Source organism: Felis catus, chromosome D3 (assembly GCF_018350175.1).
Source record: "Felis catus isolate Fca126 chromosome D3, F.catus_Fca126_mat1.0, whole genome shotgun sequence".
Taxonomy (NCBI): Eukaryota; Metazoa; Chordata; class Mammalia; order Carnivora; family Felidae; genus Felis; species Felis catus.
The window spans coordinates 9,218,139-9,243,322 of NC_058379.1; the positions used below are offsets into that span (position 1 = coordinate 9,218,139).

General features: G+C 53.4%; 2 protein-coding genes across 18 annotated transcripts in view; one reads left to right on the forward strand and one right to left on the reverse strand.

Moving 5' to 3' along the window:
- Nucleotides 1-8,912, forward strand: part of CUX2 (cut like homeobox 2) — a 282,708-nt gene extending 273,796 nt beyond the window's left edge. For 10 of the 11 annotated variants that reach the window (XM_045041718.1, XM_045041720.1, XM_045041719.1 and 7 more), the window contains 3 exons: nt 492-680; nt 1,894-2,167; nt 5,862-7,041. In XM_045041718.1, coding sequence (XP_044897653.1) covers nt 492-680; nt 1,894-2,167; nt 5,862-6,663 — 1,265 coding nt within the window. In that variant the 3' untranslated portion in view covers nt 6,664-7,041. Of the gene's footprint in view, nt 1-491; nt 681-1,893; nt 2,168-5,861; nt 7,042-7,070 lie in introns of those variants that run through there. The other variant, XM_045041724.1, reaches the window with a different exon arrangement.
- On the reverse strand, nt 674-23,731 carry PHETA1 (PH domain containing endocytic trafficking adaptor 1). 7 transcript variants are annotated; one of them, XR_006587958.1, is made up of 7 exons: nt 23,539-23,731; nt 22,006-22,089; nt 21,059-21,202; nt 11,439-11,594; nt 9,652-9,848; nt 1,899-3,015; nt 674-1,386 (listed from the first exon to the last, which is right to left on the reverse strand). XR_006587958.1 is itself a non-coding variant. In XM_023241418.2 (5 exons), the coding sequence occupies exon 5, from the start codon at nt 19,250-19,252 to the stop codon at nt 18,605-18,607; it is 648 nt and encodes a 215-aa protein (XP_023097186.1). In that variant the 5' UTR covers nt 19,253-19,270; nt 21,059-21,202; nt 22,006-22,089; nt 22,496-22,728; nt 23,539-23,728; the 3' UTR covers nt 16,674-18,604. The 7 variants fall into 7 exon arrangements, 4 of the variants coding, with proteins under 4 accessions (XP_023097186.1, XP_023097184.1, XP_023097183.1 ...); XR_890909.4 differs by lacking the exon at nt 11,439-11,594; XM_023241418.2 differs by lacking the exons at nt 674-1,386; nt 1,899-3,015; nt 9,652-9,848; nt 11,439-11,594 and adding exons at nt 16,674-19,270; nt 22,496-22,728 and having other exon boundaries at nt 23,539-23,728.
- Nucleotides 23,732-25,184: the final 1,453 nt, after the last annotated feature.

A 25,184-nucleotide genomic window follows, 5' to 3' on the forward strand; every position in this document is an offset into this window, starting at 1 on the left:
GGGATGCCCCACATTTTTTTACCCAATTGACGGGCATCTTGGTTATCTCCAGTATCCCACCGCCTTTGAAACTACACCCGTGTGCATCTTTGTGCCTTTGAGCAAGTACCACTGGTGAATAGATCCCAGGCAGTGGAATTGCTGGATCAGAGAATATGCACATTGAAATTTTGATAGAATCTGTCAAATTGCTCTCTAATGAAGTGATACTAGTTTGTATGCATGAAGTTTTCAGACACGTTCAGGGAAGCTCCTACGAGGAAAGAAGGCCTAAATTATGAAAGCGTTTTTGTGGGTAGCTGTCGGGTCCCCTAACCCCTACCCCCGTTTTACAGAAAAGTCCCCTCCAGATTCACACCTGGTGTGGGTTCCCTGTGTATGGTCCTTCCTTCTGAGTTAGTGGAGACATCCCCGGGTTCTCCTCTTTTTCTTGTCTCTTGAGAGCACTCTTCCCAGCCTGGGGGTAACAGGTTGCCCTCCCCTGTCCCTAGGGCAGCGGCTGTTTGGGGAGAGCATCCTGGGACTGACGCAGGGCTCCGTGTCTGACCTGCTGTCCCGGCCCAAACCCTGGCACAAGCTGAGCCTGAAGGGACGGGAGCCCTTTGTGCGCATGCAGCTGTGGCTCAATGACCCCCATAATGTGGAGAAGCTGAGGGACATGAAGAAGCTGGAGAAGAAAGGTGAGCACTGGGTATTCCGGGTGTGACTGCAGGCTTTCCCTTTGGAACCGTACGTAGCGGTAACACAGATAAACCCAGGGCCCCACCGATCCCACCTCAGCCTGGTGCGGGCTGCAAAAACAAAACAAAACAAAACAAAACATAGCAATCCCCCAGAATATCATTGAAAGCAATTAAAACATTTACTATATTTCCCGTGAAAATCCCAATACCTCCCCTCTCCCAGCATCCTTCCATACACCCAGAGCTGCTTCAAAGTCTTTGCCAGTCCCAACTGCATATTCCCCAGAATGCTCTCTCGCTCGCTCTCTCTCTCTGATCCCTCTTTGCCTATTACCCAGATTCTGAACAACAAAGCACAAAATTAGTCCAGCAAACAGGAGTCCTCCCTTGTGGGTGTGGAGGCGATTGCAGATTCTTACACTATATCCCTGAAAACATGAGCTGGCATTGAGCACCTGCCGCGTGCCCACCCAATCTCATGCTGTGCTGAAGGGATTCTAAAAAGCTCAAGGTTGGGAGATGAGATACAAGGAACTGAAAAGTTGTCACCCAGGGCACCAAGGGCCCAGGGCCAAGCCAGGCTGTGAAGGGCACACGAGCTGTTGCATCTGTCAACTTTGCAGTTGAGAGCTTGGCCTGCCACTTCCTGGCTGTGTGACGTTGGGCAAGTTAATCCCTCTCTCTGTGCCTCATTCGCCTTCATCTGAAAAATATAAAAGTCTCATTGCTGTGAGGATTAAAGTACATCCTCCATTCTGCAGTAGGCTTCGTTTTCTCCCCTACATTTTGACAATTTGAGGGTGCGACGTGCAATTACGGGGATGGTTTACATTAATGTCCTTCCCCGGCCCCCAAGACTGCAGTGACATTCAGTGACGCTTGTGTCAAGAGGACGCTGAGTAGCACCGGTTTTGAGCACTTCCTGGGACTTCCTGGGAGGGCCCCGCTAAGCCCTCTGTATGCTTGACACCTGGGTGCTAACGGCCAGACTTAGAGGCAGGTGTGAGCAGACCGGCCTCTGGGCAGAGGGGCCGGAAGGATGTGGAAGCAGAGCGAGGAGGGGGAGAGGATGAGAGTGGCAGCGGGCCCCTGAATTTGGGGCACCAGCCTGCAGCCGCCCCCTCCCCTCGCCCGCCCCCGTGTGCTTGCTGCCCCTGGGGGCTGGGCCTCGGGTCACCCCCCTCAGTGCTTCCTCCCCCGCCTGCCCCAGCCTACCTCAAGCGCAGGTACGGCCTCATTAGCACCGGCTCCGACAGCGAGTCTCCAGCCACCCGCTCCGAGTGCCCCAGCCCCTGCCTGCAGCCCCAGGACCTGAGCCTCCTGCAAATCAAGAAGCCCCGAGTGGTGCTGGCGCCCGAGGAGAAGGAGGCGCTGAAGAAGGCCTACCAGCTGGAGCCCTACCCCTCCCAGCAGACCATCGAGCTCCTCTCCTTCCAGCTCAACCTCAAGACCAACACCGTCATCAACTGGTTCCACAACTACAGGTGCAGTACCGGGGCGTGCCCACCGGGAGGGTGGCCCCATGCCAGGGCTGCGGGAGCCCAGCTGGGCCTCTGAGAGGCGGGGAGACCGTATTACCTAGGTGTTTAGATGCAGATCCAGGCAAACCTGGGTGTAAATCCCACCTCCACCATTTCCAGCTGTGAGAACCTGAGCAGATCACTTCACCTCCCTGAGTCTCAGTCTCCTGACCTATAAAATGGGAACCGTAGTGGGATCTGCTTCCTAGAGTTGTCCTGAGGATTCAGTGGGCTACCGTATTTACACAAAATACTGGCCACATGGTGTGGGGTAGGTGATGACATTGTTGTCACTGCCTTAATTACTCATCCGGTTTGCTCTGTGTCTGCCTCTGTGAAGGGACAAGGAATGGTATTTGGGGCACAAGCCTGAGGAGCCCTAACAGCCCACTGAGACTCGTGTCGGGGCCCTGATCTGGGGCTCTTGGCCTCTCTCCCCGCAAGGCCAGAGGAACCTCTCTGGCAGCCCCTTAGCCTCCACCCTCCTGGAGGAGTGAGTGATTGCTGTTTCTATGGCTGCCTCCCACTCACCAGTCTCTAGTCTTGGGAGTCCCTGGCCTGCAGTGGTGGCTGGGCCTCCTGGGGGCTCAGTCCCAGGGCCGGCTGGGGGCATTGACTGGATTCAGTTCCTGAGTTCATTTCCTGAGTTCAGGGGAGAGCGCCGCGGAGAAGGCTTGGTGGAATTCTAGGGACCATCTTTGGGCCCCCTCCTCCCACCAAGCCTGAGCAGGAAAGGTCTCTGGTGTCCGTGTTGTGCCAGACAGGAGAGTCTACCAGTGTATTCCAGGGGCAGAGAGAAGGTGTCTTGCTCCCTAAGGAAGAAGAGGAAGGAGGAGCTTAGAAAGGTGAAACATTTGAAATCTCTGTCCACAGCCCCGACACAGGCATCACACAGACCTGAGTTTAGTTCCACCTTGGCCGTGTGCTCTTGGGCAGGTCACTCTGTTTCTCTGAGTCTCATCCCTATTTTACAGATAAGGAACCTAATACTCACCCCACAATGCTGAATCCAGGATCAAATGAAAAACTTGACGCATAAATATGTTGTTGAACATTACTGCTTATGATCTGGCTCAGACTTGGAGCCTTCTAAACAGCAAATGACATAGGTCCTTAAATCCTCATATCCCCTTTCCCTTCCTGGGGGATATGGGGATATCCTCTCCCCTCCCCTCTTGTTCCCCACAGGAACTGAGCACTCCACTTTTATCTAACATATTCATTCAACAAATAGTTAGCAATGTAAGCACAGTGATCCAGGATCTGGAGATACAGGGGTTCAAAGCCAATATCCCTGGCCTTATAGAGCTTAAAATTATGAACCAGACAGTGTTACTACAGTTTAATTGCTATAAAACAGGAAAGAATAAGGGGCTAAGGAAAAAGAGAATTCCATCCAGGGAAGACTTCCCAGAAGAGGTGGCACTTGAGCTGGGTTTTGAAGGATGACAAGGAATTTGCACCAAGAAGCAGAGAGAATTACACTCCCAAAAGAAACTGCTCTCAAAGAGTTATAGAAGAATATATTGTTTCATTTGGTAAATGTTTATTGAGCACCTACTCTGTACCAGGCACTGAAGAAAACAAGACCGAGTCCTTGCCCTTAGCATCTCTTACAGACCAGCAGGGAAGGTCACTATTAAATGAGCACTCATATTAATGTATCATTACAAACTGCAGTGAACTCTGGGAAAGGTGAACAACAGGATGTTTTGAGAATAAATTACCAGGGAGACCCTGCTATAGATTTAAGAGTCAGGAATTAAAAAAAAAAAAAAAAAAAAAAAAAGGCGGGGGGGCACCTGGATGGCTCAGTCGGTTGAGCTTCCGCATTCAGCTCAGGTCATGATCTCGCGGTCTGTGAGTTCGAGCCCCGTTTTGGGCTCTGTGCTGACAGCTTGGAGCCTGGAGCCTGCTTCAGGTTCTGTGTCTCCCTCCCTCTCTGCCCCTCCCCCACTCGCCCTCTGTCTCTCTCAAAAATAAACGTTAAAAAAAAGTTTTTTAAAGCAATTTAAAAAAATAGAAGAAAGAAAAAGAAAAAAGACTAGTTTATACTATGGTGTGAATGACTATTCACCTCACATTTATATTTGAGCTACAGTTTGGAAGTTCTGATGATGGGACTTCAGGCACTGAGCCATTCTAACCCCCATCCGATCAATCCCACCTCAGTGGAAACCACTAGGGCTCTCCCTGGTCCCTGCAGCTATTCCTTCTAGAGGAGACTGAGGGTGAAGGTAGAGTCCCTTGAAAGGTGGGCAAGGCCACCTTTGTGGAGAGACTGGGGACTGAAGCAAATGACCCCTCACAGTCCTTCTAGGCCCAGGATCTTGGGATGGCACTCCATCCCCAACCTGGGCAGGGAGCCAGGGAGGCAGGAGAGTATAGCCAGATAACTGGGTTCCCAGCCCAAATGCTCACTCTGTGAGCATGTGCCTCTCTGAGCCTTGTCTCCTGTATCTATAGGAATGAGACTAGTATCTCTCTCATGAGGTTATTATGAAAAATAAATGAAACAGTCTGCAAACAGTGTTTGGCCTGGTGCCTGATACATGATAAGCACCCATTATTATGATGTTTATAATTACAATTTAAATTGTTAGTATTATATATCAGTAACATGTAGTTTAATATAAATGGGCAGAGGGCCACAGCATTGAAGGTGCTGAGGAAGCCCTTTTGCTCTATGACCTTGGACAAGCCGTTCGACCTCTCTGACCCTCATTTGTCTTTAGGAAGATAATTGCTGGGGTTAGCCCCAGTCCAGGCTCTTCTTGCTCTCCAACATGTGTCAGACCAAGTTTCCCTCTGACAGCAGGGAAGCGGTTGAAGCAGGGAGAGAGAGAGAGCGAGCTCTGGACTGGAATTTGGGCTACCCAGGTTCTGGTACTAGCTCTGCCGTGCGCACCGTGGTGGTCCAGACAAGTCACTCTCCACACTTCCCCTTCTGGGCTGACGTCTAAGAGTCCCTCCAGGAAGGAAGCAGAGAGTGGGGGCCACAAACTAGATCTGGGTTTGGCTTCAAGAAATACTCTAGACTGGTGCCGTCCAAAAGAAATATAATGCGAGCCACATGGCATTTAAAGTTTTCTGGGAGCCACATTAAAAAAATAAATAAAAAGAAACACGAAATTAATTGTAATTTGTTTTATTTAGCCTAAATAACCATTTCAATGTGCAGTTAACATAAAAACGTAATTCATGAGACCTTCTACTTTTTTCGTAGGAAGCCTTCAAAATCCAGTATGTATTTTCACCTTTAGAGCACATCTCAGTTCAGACTAGCCACGTTTCAAATGCTCAGGAGCCACGTGTGGCCAGTGGCTACTGTACTGGGCAGCACAGGTCTAGGTCATGAGCTTTGGGATCCAGCAGTCCTGAGTTCAAGCCCTGGCTCTGCTTCTTGCTGGCCGTGTGACCCGGAGCAGGTCGCTCAACATCTCGGAGGCTTGTTTCCTCCTCCGCGAAGTAGGAATAATAATAGCACCTGCTAGTAAGGTTGTTGACGGGGCTCACTCAGATGCCGCCTGCGAAGAAGCTCAGTGCTTAGTGAGCCCCTGGGGAAGTGGGTGGGGACAAAATGCCACTTGTCGGGATCGAATCTAGGGTTAGCCAGGTCCCCCGGCCAGCCCTTCGCTCACCGCCATCTCTGCCCCAGGTCCCGGATGCGCCGGGAGATGTTGGTGGAGGGGACCCAAGACGAACCAGACCTCGACCCCAGTGGGGGTCCCGGCGTCCTGCCACCAGGCCACTCCCGCCCAGACCCTACCCCACAGAGCCCTGACTCTGAGGCTGAGGACCAGAAGCCTCCTGTGAAGGAGCTGGAGCCTCAGGAGGGCTCTGAGGAGCGCGTCATACCCCCGACCACCCAGGACAAGGCCCAGGTGAGGATTAAGCAGGAACAGACTGAGGAGGATGCAGAGGAAGAGGCGGGAAACCAGCTCCGGGACCCAGGGGAGCCAGACGAAGGCCAAGGTTCCCCCAAAGAGGCGCATCCCGACCATCCGGGTAATGACAGACTCCCGAAAGTGGCCCCAGGGCTCCTCCTTCCAGGCGGGACCACTCCAGACTGCCCCTCACTGCAGCCCCCCCAGGAGAGCGAGGGTGGGGAGCGGCTACACCCGGACCCTCTGAGTTTTAAGTCGGTCTCCGAGTCCTCGCGCTGCAGCCTGGAGGTGTCGCTGAACTCACCCTCAGCCGCCTCCTCACCGGGCCTCATGATGTCCGTGTCACCTGTCCCCTCCTCCTCAGCCCCCATCTCCCCATCCCCACCCGGCGCCCCTCCCGCCAAAGTGCCGAGCGCCAGCCCCACTGCCGACACGGCTGGGGCCCTGCACCCCAGCGCCAAGGTGAACCCCAACTTGCAGCGGCGACACGAGAAGATGGCCAACCTGAACAGCATCATCTACCGGCTAGAGAGGGCCGCCAATCGGGAGGAGGCCTTGGAGTGGGAGTTCTGAAGGCGGCCGGGCGCACGAGGGCAGGGGGCACACGGGGGGCCGCCCTTCCCTCTCTCACTCGCTCTGCCAGGCAGGGTGGAGGAAGGAAGGGAGGAACTCGACCATCAAAATGTGGGCAGCAGTGTGATGCAGTTTACGTTTTCTGTCGTAACCCTAGTTCTGGGACGCGGCGCAGGAGCGGGTGGGGCGTGTGCCACCACCGCCTCTCCTTGGCACCCGCCGCCCCGCGGGGCGCCCCCTTCTCCACCCTGGCCTCTCTGCGGGAGGCACAAGCGATGTGGCACCACATTCTCACCTGGAAACTCCAAACTCTTTTAGAAAAATAAATATTTATAGACCTCTTTTAGATATTTTAATAAAGGATCCTTTGGAATTTATTCCCAGCCAATGCTGTTTTGATATTACAGAGAGTTATAAAATCAGGATGCGGTCACAACTGTTGCGAAGTATACACCGAAGTTGTGTCGTTTTTGCCACTAGATGAGATTAAAAGAAGACAATTGTTCAAAGCCATCACAAAACACTCTAAGACTGACCAAAATTTAGATGACCCTTGAACTGCGGTCTTTTGCCACATCTGTCTGTGAGACACAGCACACTGCTACTGCCCTTCCAGAAACCGTGCTGAAAAGAGAAAGTCCAAAAGACTCTAAATGAAAACCTCAATGCCGTTGAGGATGTGTTTCATTCTGGTGGTCTGTTTTGCAACCTTGATAACACAGAACGTCCCGTGCCGTTGTAAGTGTTGTAGAGACGTGGGCTGTGGCCGGCCATCCTACCCGAGATGTGACCTGGTACAAAACAAACTACTTCTCCTCCCTCCAGTCAGAAGCCTGTGGGCCACGGAGGTCGGACACCCAGCCTGTCCATCTGTAGACGAGATGTGTTTCTGGATCCTTTGGAAAGCTGGGTGTGGGGTCAGGTGATTGGAGGGCAGCATTTGAGCCAGAGTGACCCTGTTCCCCAACCTGAATCGTGGCCACGGCACAGGAAGTTTCCCCACTGGCTTTCCAGAGCAGGACCGTGGCCACCATCTCTCCCTCCCTGTGTTTTAAGAAAATAATAGCGATGGTCGTCCCACGAGCGCCCAGCACCAAAAAGTAGATTCATCTATCTAGAGACCCCAGCCCTCCTTCTTGCCATCTTCTCTCTCAAGTTGACCCAGGTGCTGTTTCTGGAAGGCATCTGCAACTCCCAAGTCCAGAACAAAGCGAGAAGGTTGAGTTCATGGCATGGCCACCGTACCCCAGCCTCTAAGTCTACCCTCCTGCCTCCCAGCGCACGACCTTTTGGGGAGCAAAGACTCCATCCCCCCAACTCGGAGAAGCCCTTCCTCTGGCATCTTCGTCGTCAGGGTCTCTGGCAGGAGAGTTCCCAGTTTGGATGGAACCGCCACCGTGTTGGTTTTTGACTCTCTCCCTCTCTCTCTCTCTGTCTCTCTCCCGTTTTTATTTCTTTTCCCTTTTCAAACTCTCTGTGGGAAGGCTGAGTTGGTTGACTCCCCAGCTGAATCCAGAATGACGATGAAAAGGTGGCCATAATCGGTACCAATCCAATGCCAGGGGGAGACGGCTGGTGGGTCTCAAGGATGCAGCAAGCATTTCGAAACGAGGCCAGTAAAACCCAGTGATCAGAAGGGGACAATTGAGGGCTGTTCCAGAAATCTCAACTCTCATGCACCCAGCCCAGGCTGCAGTCTCCACACCGATCAGTGAAGAACAACGCAAACCCTGCAGGAAAACGTCCTTTTCCACACACCCAGGCTATGCATTGAAGAGTTTTCCACTGTATACATTTTTATCCAGAGGAAGGTATTTTTATATTTTGACAATAGGAAACAGTGACCAATTTTCAGAGTAATCAAATCTGGAACAAACGAAACGTCTCCTTTTAGCCACCGCCGCCCTGTCACAAGACAACCGTGAGGGAACACACCGCTTTCTACTGTCGAAACCCATCCAACATTGAAACCCAGGCTCACCCGTAGACTACAGATCTTAGAGGACTAAATCTGGCTTTTGTGTGACGGGATTTGATTAAGCACTTAGGATAGTCTTTTGAACACAGAAATCCTGTTGTACTTAAAGCTAGCAGACCCATGAACAACTTTGTCAGGTTCACGTCCTATAACGGTAAAAACAAAACAAAAACCCACAAAACCGTTTCTATGAGAGATTGATGAACTTTGTTTAAAATTTTAAAAACACGTTCTGTAAACGCGTCGCTCAATACAGAATTGTATAATAATGTCTGGGTGTCCTGCTTGCTTTGTTCTGCAGCTGGGGAGGCAAATTGGGGGTCCAGTCTGGCCCTCAGAGGCATTTTACAAAACAGTATTTTTTAAAACTGACCTTTTAATTAGTTTGCCACCATTAAAATATGGGGGCGTGTCACATAAAAACCTCAATTACCGGCTTCTCTTGGAAACTGTAGACCTGTCTAGCCACGCTGGACCAAAGTTCCAGTGTGACCGCAGCTAGCTGAGGAGCAGATCCCCCCCTTTAGACAGGACATTTGCCTGTGAACTGCGTCAGCCCTCACCTGTGCCACCTGCCTGGGTCCTACGGACATCTCTGTTGGTGATTGTGCTACGGGCTCCAGCAAAGGGAAATGGAAGGATTGGAATCCATTTTTCTCCTCAGTGCAGCAGGGTGGAATCAAGTTAAACTCTGGGGCCGAGATCATGCCCTGCCCCCAGATCAGTGGCCACAGGTCATGGCCCTACGACCAACCAGTTTACAAGCTGTGCCCACCTCAATGGAGTGAGTAGCAGGTGCCCCCCCGCTTCCTGATAGGAAAATGCCAAGAGGAGCTTCCTAGTCACCAACACAGCATCGCCCCTATCCAAGCTGTATAACTAGGGCCTTGGTTTCCCCTTCTATGAAAATGGAATATCACAGCAGCAAGCTCAGAAGGTGATCATGAAGAATAATCATGCTTGTAAAATATGTAAGACTATATGGCACGTAAGGGCTCAATATTACTTACTGTTATCATGATGAGGGAGGCGTTGCGTTCTTTCAACCTATGATCGTGAATCTGTGCATCAGGCTGCAGGAGGTTTGTTGTTTCTTGACCAGTAGCTTCAAGAGAGTCCCTGAAGTGGCATTACTCACCTATGAGCCAAGGCCACCTGGTGTCCCAAGACAGATCTTTGCTCTTTGTCTAGAAACCTTCTGTACGACCTTAAAGTGGGAATAAAATTGTTAATTGGTTAGGATAAGGAATTGCTCCAAACCCAGCAGGGTGGCCCCTAAGACACCCAAGCACCCCATCCAGGGAGGGTGGGCAGCATCAGGTAAGGCCATGGCCCCTATCCATGGATGTCCCAAGCTAGCCATTAAGGGTGACGTTTCAGGCGGTCCTGGCCTTTGCTCAGAGTTGGAGAGGAGAAGGATGAGAGTCGAGAGCTTGGGGCGAGGGGCCAGACCTCCTTATTTCAACCCTGGCTCCACCTGTCAGAGCTGTAGGACCTTAGGAAAGTGTCTAACCTGCTCTGTGCCTCGGTTTTCCAAGCTTTACAGTGGAAGTGACCATAGTGGGACCTTCCCTGTAAGGTGGTTGTAAGGATTCAAGTTAATCAAAGCCAAGGGCTGCCCCTTTGGACCCTCGGTTCACAGCTCTGGAAAAACAGAAGTCAGAAATCCCTAGGATGTGGCCCCGTGGTGTAGTGGGGGCAGGAGAGGAGAAGCCACATCTGACACACACTAGCCACCTAAGAACCGTCAGAAGCAGGTGCCCCCAGCCTCTGGGAACTAAAGCTCCATCCTGGGCCATCATCTTTGGTGTTGACATTGTCTGCAGTTGCTTCCCATCTGGAGTGGAAAATGCAGTAAAAACACAGAAATGTGGAATTCTGAACTAGGGAGTAAGGGCAAGTGGGGAGTGGAGAGACCAGAGAGGAATGAGAAGGCGGGGAAGGCTTTGGAGGAAGGTGGTAGTAGGTTTAGATCAGGGGACAGGGCAGAGCACAGAGCTGAGTTGGGGGCAATTTGGTGACCATTGATCTGGGTAATACGTATTTATTGAGTGCCTACTGTGTGCTCAGTGGTTCAATGGCAGAAACATGGGTAACCATGAGTAGCATGAGGAAAGGGGTCCAGGAAGGCTTCCTGGAGGAGAGGGCATCTCCGGTGACACCTGAAATAGGAGTTAGAGGAGAAGCAAGGACAAGAACATGAGGAAATAGGTCCAAAGGAGGCTGGAATTTGAAGTTGGGGAGGAGGGAGGAAGAGGGATGAGGGTCAGATCCTGAAGCCCCCTGGAGCATGGTGGGAAATATGCCTTTCTCGTGAGGGCACCCGGAGCCTTGGATGGTGTGAGGCAGGGGGTTGCTATGGTCAGACTTGCAGACTTAGGACGTTTGGAGGTTCCATCTGCGTGTGGAGGCAGCAAGCCAGAGGAGAGCTGCAGAGCCCAACCCCACCGTAGGCCCTGACCCTTGGGCCTCTGTGGTCCTTGCTTCCCACCCCTGCCCTCCTTTTGCTCCTAGTGCCTGCATTGGGCCGGCGGCCCTACCTCCCGTCTCCTCCCAGTGACTGAACAAGCCAGACCTCACCTAGCTGATTGACCCATGCCTGCTAGGGTAGTTATTCTAGAGATCATTCTAAAGGCCAAGCTCTCCACAGCTAAAAGCACAGGGTATGCGTTGCCCTAGAAACTGGGCCGCCTTTGCAGGCGCCCTGGAGGCTGAAGTCACCCCTGCAAACCCAAGAGCGGGAGGGATGGGGCAGGGATCACCACCTTGAGCGACATTAGCCAAGGTGACTCCTCACCCCAGGTCAGTTTCCCCATCTGCCACAATGAAGGGATAAGACAGTTGGTTTTATGACCTTCTCCAGTCCCCCAGGGTTAGTTGTTAAAAGCACTGGCTTTTGGTTTGTCCGCTATCAGGTAATCAAAGGTCCTTCCATGAAAGTCCGCTTCCTTATCTGTAAAATGGACAAGATCATAATAGTATCTGCCTGTGTTTGTTGTCTGTTACCATATAACAATGCCAAAACTTAGTGGCTTGAAACAGTGAACGTTTATCTCTCACTCTCCCGGGTCAGGAATTTGGGAGTGGCGTCACTGGGTGGTGCTAGCTCCTGGGTCCCTCTGGAGGTCACCATTAAGCTGTCATCCGGGGCTAAAGCCATCTAAAGGCTGCTCTGGGGCTAGAAACTCTGCTTCCGAGATGCTGCTCTCCCATGACAGGCAGGCTGGTGCTGGCCATCCCTGGAGGGCTTCAGTTCCTCTGTCGGGGCTGCCCGTGCGTCCCCACAAATGGCAGCCAAGAGCGAGCAAGGCAGAGGCTGCAGTGTCTTCTGTGACCTAGATTTGCAAGCCCCACACGGGCCTGCTGTGATTCCGTGTGGGAGGGGACAACACAAAGGCGCGGACCCCAGGAGGCAAGGCCCACCAAGGCCCATCATGGGGGCTGGCTACTACACTGCCTTAGAAGTTTCTTTCAGGGGTGCCTGGGTGGCTCAGTCGGTTAAGCATCCAACTCCAGCCTGGGTCATGATCTCACAGTTCATGAGCTCGAGCCCCGAATCAGGCTCTATGCCGACAGCTCAGAGCCTGAAGCCTGGTTCAGATTCTGTGACCCCCCCTCTCTCTGCCCCTCCCCTGCTCATGCTCTGTCTCTCTCTGTCTCTCAAAAATAAAAACTTAAAAAAAAATTTTTTTAAGAAGTTTGAAGATTAAATGAGCATTTCCTAAGCTGTGCCCCTAAAATCCCTGTTTTCTACTCAAAATGCAGCTTCCTAAACCCTGCCCCAACCTACTGACCCATGATTCCAGGAGCCAGGGCCCAGGAATCTGCATTTTAAGACCTACCCCCAGGTGACTAGGCCATCATAGGTGTCAGTAAATGGGAGGCAGTTCTACTTATTTCATTTTGTTGGCCCCACCGGTGTGCCAGGCTCCAGGAAAGATGCTGGTGAAGCACAAGAGCATAGGTGCACAGAACGAGCGTTCACTGGGCGTCTTGGCATAGGCTGGAACACTTGGGTTGAGAGGGATTTTGAGCCACTTAAAGATGTGCAAACAGTTTTTGGGGAAGATCCAGAGGGAACCCTGTGAAATCAGCCGGGCTTTGGACCGCTCCACCGTCTCTCTCTAAGGCTGCCTCACACCCAATTTAGTCTGTTCCCCCCAACTCAAAGTTCCCGGGACCCGGCCCGGCTCAGCTTGTGTCTGAGGACCAATTCCTGCCCAGGCAACCACAGGGAGGGAAGATTCAAGGGAGGCGGTGGTTGGCATCTCAGAGCCACGCCATGGGGGGGCGCACCAGCCGCAGACCTGGTCCCTGCTGTCCAGGAGCTACGGCCTGAAGGCCCGGGTGCCCTGCCCTGGGCGCTTGACCCCACGACCAGAGAAACCATAACAACAGTTCCCTCGGACCATGGAGGGAGTGCAGTGGCAGCGGCCACGGCACCCAAATGCCTCCAGAGCTGCTCCGGGTTGGACAGCCAGACAGCAGCTGCACTGCCCCCAGCTGCGCTGGGCGGGGCTGAGGCGGCTCTGACCCTCTGTCGGGAGTGGGCAACTGTTCCGAGGCCCTGAGCTCAAAGCAGTTCATGGGCCCACCGTTTAAAGCATCTTCATTAGAAAACACAAATTTGGAGCTGGGCTTAAGCAGTTTATCTTTTTTTTTTTTTTTTTTTTTTGAGAGTGTGTGTGTGCAAGCAGGAGGGGGAGAGAGGGAGACAGAGAGAGAGAGAGAGAGAACGAATCTTAAGCAGAGGCTTCATGCTCGACACAGAGCTGGACTCGGGGCTCAGTCTCACAATGGAGAGATCGTGACCTGAGCCGAAATCAAGAGTTGGATGCTTAGCCGACTGAGCCACCCAGGCTCCCCAAGCAGTGTTTCATTTTACTGCTGCTGAAGGGTTTCTATTTAGATGCCAAGATTTTAGAAATTTCAGTATTTGTTCGCTCAGAAGAAGGGATGGAAGGCTTCCAGGGAAAGGATGTCATGGGAAATACCACTCCTGCACTAACCTTCACCCCACTGTGCTGACAGTAGCCCTATGTTGGGTCACCTAGAGCCACACTCCTTAGAGGGGACAGCTGAAGTCACTCAAGCTTACCTGCTAGGAAGCCTCTGGCTGCGGATAACAAAAAAGTTTCCCTCAAAGCTCAGCATAATACACTCTAGTTCCATCCATGTTGTTGCCAATGGCAAGATTTCATTCTTTTTTATTGCCGAGTAGTATTTCACCGTATATATACGCCACATCTTCTTTATCCATTTGTCAGTCAATGGACATTTGGGCTTTTTCCATACTTTGGCTATTGTTGATAGCGCTGCTATAAACATTGGGGGGCATGTGCCCCCTTCGAATCAGCATTTTTGTAGCCTTTGGATAAATACCTGGTACTGCAATTGCTGGGTCATATGGTAGTTCTATTTTTAATTTTTTGAGGAATTTCCATAGTGGCTCATAGTTTTCCAGAGTGGCTGCACCAGCTTGCATTGCCACCAACAATGCAGAAGAGATCCTCTTTCTCCGCATCCTCGCCAACATCTGTTGTCGCCTGAGTCGTTAATGTTCGCCATTCTGCCAGGTGTGAGGAGGTATCTCATTGTGGCTTCGATTTGTATTTCCCAGATGATGAGTGATGTTGAGTGTTTTTCATGTGTAGGTTGGCCATCTGGATGTCTTCTTTGGAGAAGTGTCTATTCATGTCTTCTGCCCATTTCTTCACTGGATTATTTGTTCTTTGGGTGTTGAGTTTGATAGGTTCTTTATAGATTTTGGACACTAACCCTTTATCTGATATGTCATTTGCAGATCTCTTCTCCCATTCTGTCAATTGCCTTTTAGTTTTGCTGATTGTTTCTTTTGCTGTGCAGAAGCTTTTTATCTTGATGAGGTCCCAATAGTTCTTGTTTTTATTTCCCTTGCCTCCAGAGACGTGTCTAGTAAGAAGTTGCTGTGACCGAGGTCAAAGAGGTTGCTGCCTGTTTTCTCCTCTAGGATTTTGATGGCTTCCTGTCTCACACTTAGGTCTTCCGTCTATTTTGAATTTATTTTTGTGTAGGTGTAAGAAAGTGGTCCCGTTTCATCCTTCTCCATGTCACTGCCCAGTTTTCCCAGTACTATTTGCTGAAGAGACTGTCTTTTTTCCATTGGATATTCTTTTCCTGTTTTGTTGAAGATTAGTTGGCCGTACAGTTGTGGGTCCCTTTCTGGGTTCTCTATTCTTTTCCATTGATCTGTGTGTCTGTTTTTGTGCCAGTACCATACTGTCTTAGTGATTACAGCTTTGTGATACAGCTTGAAGTACGGAATTGTGAAAAACAACTTTGGTTTTCTTTTTCAACATTACTTTGGTTATTCAGGGTCTTTTCTGGTTCCATACAAATTTTAGGATTGTTTGTTCTAGCTCTGTGAATAATGCTGGTGTTACCTTGATAGGGATTGCATTGAATGCATAGATTACTTTGGGTAGTATTGACATTTTAACAATATTTGTTCTTCCTATCCAGGAGCATGGAATACTCTTCCATTTTTTGTGTGTGTCTGCTTCAATTTCTTTCATAAGCTTTCTCTAGTTTTCAGTGTACAGATTTTTTACCTCTTTGGTTAGCTTTATTTAGGTATCTTATGGTTTAGCAGCTAAAGTTTAGCTGATCCCCGAAAGTTCAATGGGAGCAGTACAACTAACCATTTAGGGTGGATGGATATGGGCAACCGGCCTATAACTTCCAGCCTGATCACCCTCCTTGAGGTTCTCACCCCTACCCTAAGTGGCTTCTCAGAATATTTCCGCTGCATATATAACAGTATCCCCCACAAGGACGAAGGACAATTTCCTCTACTTTGTCATGCTTCTGGGATGTTTTAGTCATCCTTAGACCATGTGCCCCAAACATGCCCCGTCGGTCAAGAGGACACACTGACATATAATCAGGCGGGTGCCCAACACTTAGGTACTGACTGTCTCCCCTCCCCCTTTCAGTTGCTTGCAAGGAAACATTCCAGCCCTAAAAAGCCTAGCAGATGAGGGCACTCTTGTGACCCTCCCTCTTGGGGCTCTCTCCTGCTATTTCCCCCATCCTATACCCCAGGCCCTGCAGAGGTTGTGGTCACAAACACCACAGATGGCACCCTGACTCAGCTTGTGTGGGGAACCACTTCCCCAGCTCCCATGTCAGCTGTGGTCCCAGGAGAGGTGGGAGTAATTACTCAGCATACACAGAATGCTCACAGTGGCCTGATTCCCTGACCTTGATAGCTTTCATTTCTTATTCTTGAACTTGTCCTGTGGACCGAGGACTATAGGTTGCTCATCCTAAGCCACATTTTCCTAAATGTGCACGATTTTTCCAGGCTGGCAAGGGAGACATGTGACTCGGGTTCTGAATCCACGTTAGAGGACCTAGGGCCTAGTCCATCATGCTGGATGACCTTGGGCCAGCCCCTTCCCATCTGTGAATCCCCCATTAGCCCAGCAAACAGGCTCCATGAGTCTAAGATACAGAGCATGAGCACCACTACCGTGCTCATAGCAGACATCACTAATCAATTACAGAATCTTTCCCCCTGAACTAGCATTGGTTCCAGAATTCCCGGCACCCCAGGCCCCCGGGCAGGCACCACGAACTGATCAGTGAGCAGAGGCAGGTTCTGACTCTTCCGTTTGCCATCCCTGACGCCCCTCCCAACTGTCAGACCTTCAGCCCACTTGACTTTTAAATCCTCACCTTTCCCTCTGCCTTCTCTCCTCTCGGAAAAGGGACTTTGCAACTCCCATCCCCCCTCAAATTCTAGGATTCGAGAGGTTAACATCCCTGCTCTGACACTTTTCAGCTATGTGAACTTAGCAGCTTTCTTAACCTGAGTCTCAGTTTCCTTATCTGTAAATGGAGTTGGTATCTGCCATAACAGGTTGAGAATGTGCCTGGCAGGTATCGGGCATGGGGCACTCAGCACACACTAGTCACTTCTTTTGTGGGGCCTACTCTACCAGGCAAATCAATCAAAGATTTTGATGGGAAAAAAGGACACAATCAGCCATTACTTGACAACTTTTTATTTCAGCCTTTACATCCTCCTTCCAGGCTGCCAGATATCTCTGTCCCCACCCAACTATGGAGGCAGCCTGACCCCATCTTGTGCTTTTTTTTTTGGGGGGGGGGGGGTTAGGCATTGTACCTTTATAGAGCTTGTACACCTGCACCAGGATTGGGGTCAACACCTCACCCCACCAGCTGGGTCTGGCCAGGACATGGGCTCTGGGCAGCTTGTAACCTCTGTAGAGACCCAGAATCTATGAACAAGAGCAGCCATCCCCCACCTCCACTACTCAGGACTCAGGGAGGAGGAGATGGGAGTGTACAAAGACCCCAGAGGCACCTGTCAGGAGAGCAGGACTTGCTGGGGAGAAGGTAGAGAACCTGGTGAGATTCTTGAGGCGCCTTTGTCTCCAACCAAGGCTCCTGGCCCTCTTCCTGGGGCCAGTGCCAACTGCCCCCCACCCCCAGCCACGCCCAGAGCTGGGGCACCCCATCCCTTCCAACTAGCCAACAAGAAACAAAAGCAGCAAAAACGCCAAGCTCCATTGCTAGGGAAGAAAACCACCCTAAGTATTAAAAATTAAATTAAAACTGAAGCCCCAGTCAACTGAGCCAGCAGTGAGCTGGTGATTGCAGACACAGACAGCCCCCTTTCTTCCCCAAGCTCCAGGGTCTCCAAAGACAGCAGGAGAGGGCCTCAGGGCCAAGTCTGCCTGTACCCAAGAGAGACCGTCTGGGGAAATACAGGTTGGGGCATATGTGTCCTCAGGTGGTCCCCACTGTGGGGTACTGAGGACTGTAAACATAACCCAGCTTGAAGGCCGGGGGGTGTCCCAGCCCCCCCGAGATTCTCCCTGGATGAAGAATGGCCACTGTGGTGAGTACAGTGGAACAGCAGTCGGCCTTGAAGCAAATCAAGACCTGGTCTCCCCATCAGAATATCGGGGGTGGAGGTGGGCTGGGGCTGTCACGGAGCGAGGGGGTTCCAGAAGCCAAACACAGCTTGGCAGCTGTTTCTTTGCTGTACCAGATCAGCACCCGGGCCTTTTCTGGGTGCTGAGTCAGCTCACAGCCACCCCTCCCTGGGGAAACCTGCTGGGAAGTCAGTTCAGGCCACGACTGCCTAGCCCAGGACTGGACAAGGTCAGGTGAGCTGAGAGGCCCCACCCCAGGCTCCGGCTCCAGGAGAAGCAGACGAAGGATGTGATTAAGGAGTGTCAGGAGGGCATGTGAGAACCGCCACAGGGACACAGACCTGGCCCAAGCCACAGGGCAGCTACTGCGCCAGGAGTACCTTCTCAAGGCCTGGCTGACGCCCAGGGTAAAGTCCGGCCCGGGCCCCACTCCAAGCCAAGAGCCCTTGGGACTGGGCAATCTCACCATACGCGTCTGGCAATAAAACCTGCGCCTGCGCCACCTTCTGCAACTGCTGCTGGAGACGGCCAGGCGGCCTGGAGCAAAAGGAGGTCAAACCCAGGTGTGGGGTGGCACAGCCAAGGCTCTCTCTGTCCACGTCATGGTCCAGTCAGGAGCCGCCGGGCCCAAGGCTGACGCGGGCATCGCCTTTCAGGCCACAGATCCTCATGCAGTCCCAGTCACCCCAGCGGGGGCCCGTTACCAGCAAGAGGCCTTGGCCGGGTGACTCCCGCGCGGCCTGGGGCTAGAGTTCCCCCGAAACCAGCCGTCGGGCTTCAGGAGGCTCCCCCAGGCCCTGGATCCTCCGTGGAATCGGGGACGCGGCCCCTGCGGAGTCCCACCAGCCCTAAAGCAGCCCTCAGGACCCAGCCGTCTTGTCAGAGCAGAGTCCCGGAGAGCGGGGCCACCGGATTTCCCTCGGGACCAGGCCTCCCGGTCTCTCTCCGGGCAGGGCCTGTGAGGCTGGGGCCCGCGTCTGGGGTCCGTCCAGAAACAGGCCCCCCCACCCCGGCGACCTCAGGGCTGGGCCCGGCTCCTGAGCCACTGGCTCCTCAGCGCCCTCACCTCCTGCCCATACCACTCGTGTAGCCGGGCAAAGGAGGCCGCGTGGAGGGGCCCGTTGGGCGCCGAGGCCCGCCGCCGGGGGGGCAGGGGCGGGGGCGCGGGGCCGGGCCGCGCGCCGGCGGGGGGCTCGGCGCTCCACACGGCACAGCCGTTCTCCTTGGGCGGGAGCGCGCGGGGCCGGCGCGGGGGCAGCGGGCAGCCCCCCGCCCGCACGGCCGCCAGCTGCTGCTCCAGCTCGCGCACCACGAGCCGCAGGTAGTCGAAGCTGGCCCGCGACAGCGCCTTCACCCAGCCCTCCATGGCGGCCTGGCTCTCGGCGGCCAGCACGTAGGTGCGGGCCCGGGCGCCCGCGAAGCGCACGGCGAAGGCGAACTCCTCGGCGGCCTCCACCAGCTCCACCGTGCAGCCCTCCAGGATGATGACGCCCACGGGCTCGCGGCTGGCCGCGTCCTCGAAGTAGAAGAGCATGTTGCCGCGCAGCACGAACCAGCGGCGGTGGTAGGCCGCGTGCCGGCCGCCCTTCTTGTACAGGAAGCCCGCGTTGTCCACCGGGGCGTCGCAGGTGGCGTAGAAGGCCAGGCTGCGCTCGTTCAGCTTCATGGCGGCGGGGGCCGGGGCCTGTCCCCAACCAGCACGGCGGTTACTCACGCGGCCGGCCGCCGCCGCCGCCGCCGCCGCGTCACCCGGCGCCTCCCCCGCCCCCCCACCCCCGCGCGACCTGGCTGCCACCCTCCACGCCCCTCCTGCGCAGGCGAGGACGCTGAGGCTCCCCGGGCAGAGGCGGCCTGCCCCGGCTCACACAGCTCTTCAGGAGCAGAGCCAGGGCCCAAACCCTGACCGGGCCCAGAGGCCGCCTCCGAAAGAATACTGTGGATGACTAGCGCATGCCAGGCGTTTTACAGATATTAACTCATTTAATCTCGCAGCAAACCTCAGGGGGCAGGGACTAGCATCACCCCTGTTTGACCGACGGGGGAACAAAGGACAGAGAGGTTAGTCACTAGCAGAAGGGCACAAAGCAAGTTGGGCGGAACTGAAATTCAAACCCAGGCCTCGGTTCAGGCACTGCTGTTTTCATCATCCCCTGAAACCAGACCGGCTGTCTCTCCGTGGTCCCTTTCAGGTCCCAGCTCTGCTTTCATAACTCAGCTTTGACTTGCCTGGCCACGAAATGGGGATTTGAACGGAACCTATTTCAGAGGGCTGCAGAGACTCCATGCATCAGACATTTAGTAAGCACCTACTATGTGCCAGGTACTGTTCCAGGCACTAGGAATAGAGCAGTAACAAGATCACTGCCCTTGTGGTACTGACATGCTGGTGGCAGGTGAGGAGGGCAGACAATTAACCAACAGGTGAAATGTCTGCCAGATGGTCTTCAGTGCTGTAGAAAACACAATGCAGGGAAGGGGCCAGGGTTTTAGGGACAAAAGGAATGTTTGATTTTAATGAGAGTCAGGAGAGTACTGGGAAGTAACATCTGAGCAGAGACCTGAAGAAGGTGAGGGACATACCAGGCTGAGGGAACAGCAAGCGCAAAGGCCCTGAGGTAGGAACCTGCTGCTGTGCTTGAGGAACAGCCAGGAGGCCGGTGAGGCCAGAGCAGAGTGAGGAAAGGGAGAGGCAGAAAATGCTGTTATGAAATGATCCAGGTAAAGGGGACAGGGCTTGGCCCACCCTTACAGGGAGGGGACGGGGAGAGCATCGTGTACTCACTTAAAGCAGAGGACTCTAATTCTATACATTTGGCCCAGTGATTTTTATCTACTTCCCTGAAAGAGTACATGATGGGGGCAACATCGGCCAGACAGGACTTATTGGGAGGTGGACTGTGGGCCCCCAACGTGGCCATACCTTCCCTGGGGGTTTTCCATGGCCACTTCACTGGGGCTTCTGTATAGGAGAGTAGCTATATTTTTCAAGAGACAGAGCATGTAAAGTCCCTGGATTGCAGAAGGTGCTCAATTAACATTCATTCCCCAGCCTGGGTGTTGCCTTACTCAGGGCTTGGAGGAATGAGGTATGGCTGGTGACTCTCCTGGGAGCATCTGGCCATAGTGGGGCCAAGCCAGGCAACCAGAGCAGAGGGGGCAATTGCTTCCAACTGAATCCACCTCATCTAACTTGCCTGGGCAGTCAAGGAAAGCTTCCTGGAAGAGGCAACACAAGCTATGACTGACCTAGCAGCAGGGCCAAGGCCAGAGGCCCTGAAGGCTCAGGGTGTTTAATCCCTGCTCTGCCTACCTGACAGACTGCAGACACAGGCTGCCCTGCTCTAAGCCTCAGTTTCTCTCTCTGCAAAACAGGACTCATGCATTCTCCCCAACACCCCAACAACTCCATGTGGACCCTGGCTCCATTTCTCACAGGAACCACCCACCCTACTTGCCCCCATCTCCCTCCTACCTCTCAGGCCACCGCTTGCCTCCCTGCCCTCTGCCCAGTCTGGTCTCGGCTTGCTCTTCTCTGGGTTCAAATGTCAGCTCTGTAGTGTCCAGGATGCGTGACCCCGGGCAAGCGTTAAGCTTCTCTGGGCCTTTGTTTCCACATCTGAAAAATGGGATCGTAACAGCACCTAAGTCAGGGTGTTGTGACAATGGCATAGTGACTATGTAGAAGGCACAGAGCATGGTGCCCGGCACACAGCACACGCTCAGCAGTGGTAGCTGTAGACATTCTTCGCAGCCTTGCCAAATGCTCTCCTCAGCACTCCGTCTCAGCAAATGGCTTTAGCTTCTCCCCTCACCGCCACTCTGCACCCATCAGGCCCAGTTGATTCCCACCCCCCGCAACCTCTTCCAAATCAGTGGCCTAATCTCTGCCCTCTACCACCTCCCCACTCTAGGTCTCTATTGTCACTCGCCCAGACAGCTGCAGTCACCTCCTGTCTCCCTGCTTCCACACTTGCCCCTTCCCTGTCTGTGTTCTTCAAGGTAAGAGCCAAACTCCCTCCTAGGCCCCTCCCCTGACCCCACTATAATCCATTCCCCACAGAGGGATCCTGTTAAGATAAGTCCAACCACACCCCTCCTCCACTATAACCTCTCCCATGGCTCCCTACTTGTCCCAGTATTAAATTTGGTCCTCCCCATGGCCTCCAAGTTCCCCTCCCCTGCCTCTCTCCCCCTTGCTCATTCAGCTCCAGCCGCCTGGCCTCCTTGCTGTTCCTCAAACACAGCAGCCTTTGCCCCTCTGTCTGGACTGCCCTTCTCCTAGCTTCACACGGCTGACTTCTCATCCTTCAGTTTCAGCTTGACCATCATCTCCTCAGGGAAGCAGTCCCTGACCACCCTGTACACATGAGCCCCCACCCCCATCCCCCGTCACTCTCCTATACACCAACCTGAAATTACCTGGGTTGTCTTTGCCTGTTCTAGGAGGGCAGAGGGCTTTTTGCCTGGATTCCAGTGCCTGGCATGTAGTTGGTGCTCAAATACCTGTTGAATGAATCAGACGATTCTCTTCTGAAACCCCTCAAAAGGGATCTTCTGATCCCTCCCATAAGAAGGGATCTATTCCTCAACCTGCACACATAGGTGTGGAAAATGGAGACCGAGAGGTGAAGTAACTTGCCAAAGCCACAATGCTATACCCAGAGTCATATGCAACCAGCACAAAGGGGCTGATCTTGGGGTCTCCTCACCCCACTGAGAGCCAAGGAAGAGCAATTTACCTGATGCTCAGCAGCCCTCCTCCCGCTACTGCCCAAATGGGGCCAGCCTGGCCCAAGGTCACCAGCCAACCCTTGCCTCCTCCAGCCCAGCTAAAAGCGAGAGGGAAAGAAGCAGCAGGGGTGCGGGCTCTGGCCTCTGGGAGGTTCTGGTCACGCACTTATCTCCTCACACTCATGCTGTTTTCCAGGAAGTTCAGAGTCCGCTATGGGCACTGCTGTTGATTCAACAGCCCATGGCCAGGCAGGAAGCTAGAGGGAGCCTGGCCTCCCTCTGGTTCCAGGGCCAAGCTGTCCCCTCGGCTTAAGACTGTCACTTCACTTTCGCCAGCCTCAGTTTCTTCATCTGCCAAATGGGCTGTGGAGTGGGTCCAATGGGCTAGAACGAGGAACACCCACTGGCAACCTATGGGAAAGGCACCAAAAGCACTGCCTCAGTGAGTCAGGCTGAGCCTCACTTATAAAATGAGAATATTAATATCCATCCCTCTGGGAAGGACTGAACAAATCCTGATGAGCCATTCTGCAAAGTGTTTAGCAGGTAGTGAGCATTCAGGAAAGATGCCGTCCAAATGGCAAATAATTAGCTCAAGGTCTCCAGGGACACAGCTGACCCAGAACCCAGGACTCTGGGGAAATTGAGGCATGGCAATTTGGCACACAATTCAAGAAGCCAGACCGCAGGTGCTGAGACTGAATCCAGCTGCCACAAGTGTCCCCTAACAGTGGGCATGGGGGACAGGGTGTGGCAGCTACAGGCAGAAAAAACGTGCGGAGAACCCTGAAGGGCGCCTGAGCAGCGCTTCCCCGAGCAGGGCCACAGGGACGCCAGGACCCCCGCCCCAGGCTCTAGGCTGCCCCGCTGGTTCTCCAGGTCTGGCACTGTTCCCGGCTGCCCTCTGTCCCTTTGTGTCTGGTGTGTCCCTTAAAGAACATCCAGAGCCCCAGATGAGGTGGTCAACGGCAGAAGGTGGGAGCCAGAGTTCCGCCAGAGGCGGAGGCCCCTTATGGGGCGGGGGATCACCGGCCAAGTTCGGCCCGGGCAGCTGGGATCCCTAATGGGTAAATTACCAGTGACGTGGAATCGCAAATGAGCAGCTGTCCAGCAGAGGTCTCCCCAGACGGCCGGGGGACCCCGAGGCCCACGACGGCCCGATCCCGGTCCCGCGTCCCCTTGCAGGGCCGCCCGTAGGTCCCCCCACCAGGCCGGCCTTACCTCGCGGAGCAACCTAGGGAGGCGGCGGCGGCAGCGGGACGGGATAAGCGGGGCCAAAGGCGACCCGGCCATGGCCCGGGACCCGCTCGGTGGCGGCGGCGGCGGCGCTTTGTCTCCGGGGCCGCCCGGCCGGCGCAGCCGCGGGAGAGCGCCACTCGGACGGAAGGAGGCGGGGACAGCCGGACTGTCCGCGACCCGCGGGCGCACCCCTTTAACCCTTCCCAACCCACCCTTGCCAGGCCCGCCCCCGCGTTCGTCCCACCCCCGGATTGGCCAGCCCCGGCTCGACACGCCTCCTGGGTTCGGCACGCCCCCGTTGGCACGCCCCCAAACTACTCTTAAAGGGACCGCGACTAGTTCACGAACACTCCCCCTCCCCCCGCCTCCCGCCGTGCCTTATCCCAGAAAAGAGGCCTAGATCCCTGAGATCCCACGCGCTTCCATGGGTAAGGACAGAGGGCGGATTTGCCCGGAAAAAACCTCTGGGGTCTTGGGCGGGACCAGTCGTTGCAGCCCTAGGCCTGGAGTCAGAGCTCCTCCCTGGCTAGCGTTGCTAGGTTTCGCAAATTTAACTCCCTGCTAAATCTGACAAACAACTATGCTGAAAATTTGTAATTTATTTTAAAAATCTGAATACAGCACATTTTGGACGTTTTGACAAAGTCAGTAGAGGACTGTATTATATGCATAGGGTACCTGGCAACCCTACCCCTTGCCCCATCGAAGAGGGAAAGTTTACTGAATTGAGTTGGAAAGGCGTGAATTCAAGTCCCCCTGAGTCATTTATTTAATCACTGTGGGCCTTTGAGAAGTCACTTCACTTCTGTAGGCCTGTTTCCTCAACTGTAAAATAAAGACATTCATTGTATGTAAAATTCATGGCACACAGTAGGTGCTCTCTGCAAACAGGAATTTTTTTGTTCCACACAAAATAATACAGTTCTACCTCCCTGGACCTTTGTTTATTTCCTGCTCTTGCTGCCCCCTCCTCACCACCCTCCAGGCCTCAGTCATTGTCCAGTCCTGGCCTGAGGACAGGAGAAGAAACAGGACAGACCAGGATCATTTATTCATTCTATAGCCTCTTACTAAGCGCCTACTGTGTGCCAGTCACTGTTCCTGAATCAGCCAACAAATGAGTTCTGGAAATGATTTGCACCTGGAAGATAATCAGCCACAGCAGTGGGGTAGAAAGAATGAGAGTGAGGTTTTAGACCTCAGAGAAAGTCAGAGAAAGTCTGTCTGAGGAGCAGAGACCTGAATGAAGTGAGGGAGACCATTATCCCAGGCGAAGGAAACAGCCAAGTGCAAAGGCCTGAGATAGGACCATCCCAAGCCTGTTTGAAGCACAGAGAGCCGGCCAATTGGGGCTGGAATCAAGTGAGCAAGTGGAAGAATGGTAGGAAATGAGGTCAGAGAGTATTGGTAAAGCCCGGTTGCTTAGGGCCTTGGGGTCATAAGAAAGATTTATTTTGAGAAGCGTGGGGAGCCACGGGAGGGTTTTGAGAACATGAGAGTAACATTGTCTGTCTTAGGTTCAATATGGTCCCTGGCTGCTATGAGGAGGATGGAGTGATTGTAGGGAGCAAGGGTAGAGGCCAGGAGACCGGGGAGGATGCTATTTTGGTCGTCTAAGCAAGTGATGG

Excerpts from the sequence above, each read along its gene's own strand:
- PHETA1 (XM_023241418.2), bottom strand. The coding sequence starts at position 19,252 with ATGAAGCTGAACGAGCGCAGCCTGGCCTTCTACGCCACCTGCGACGCC.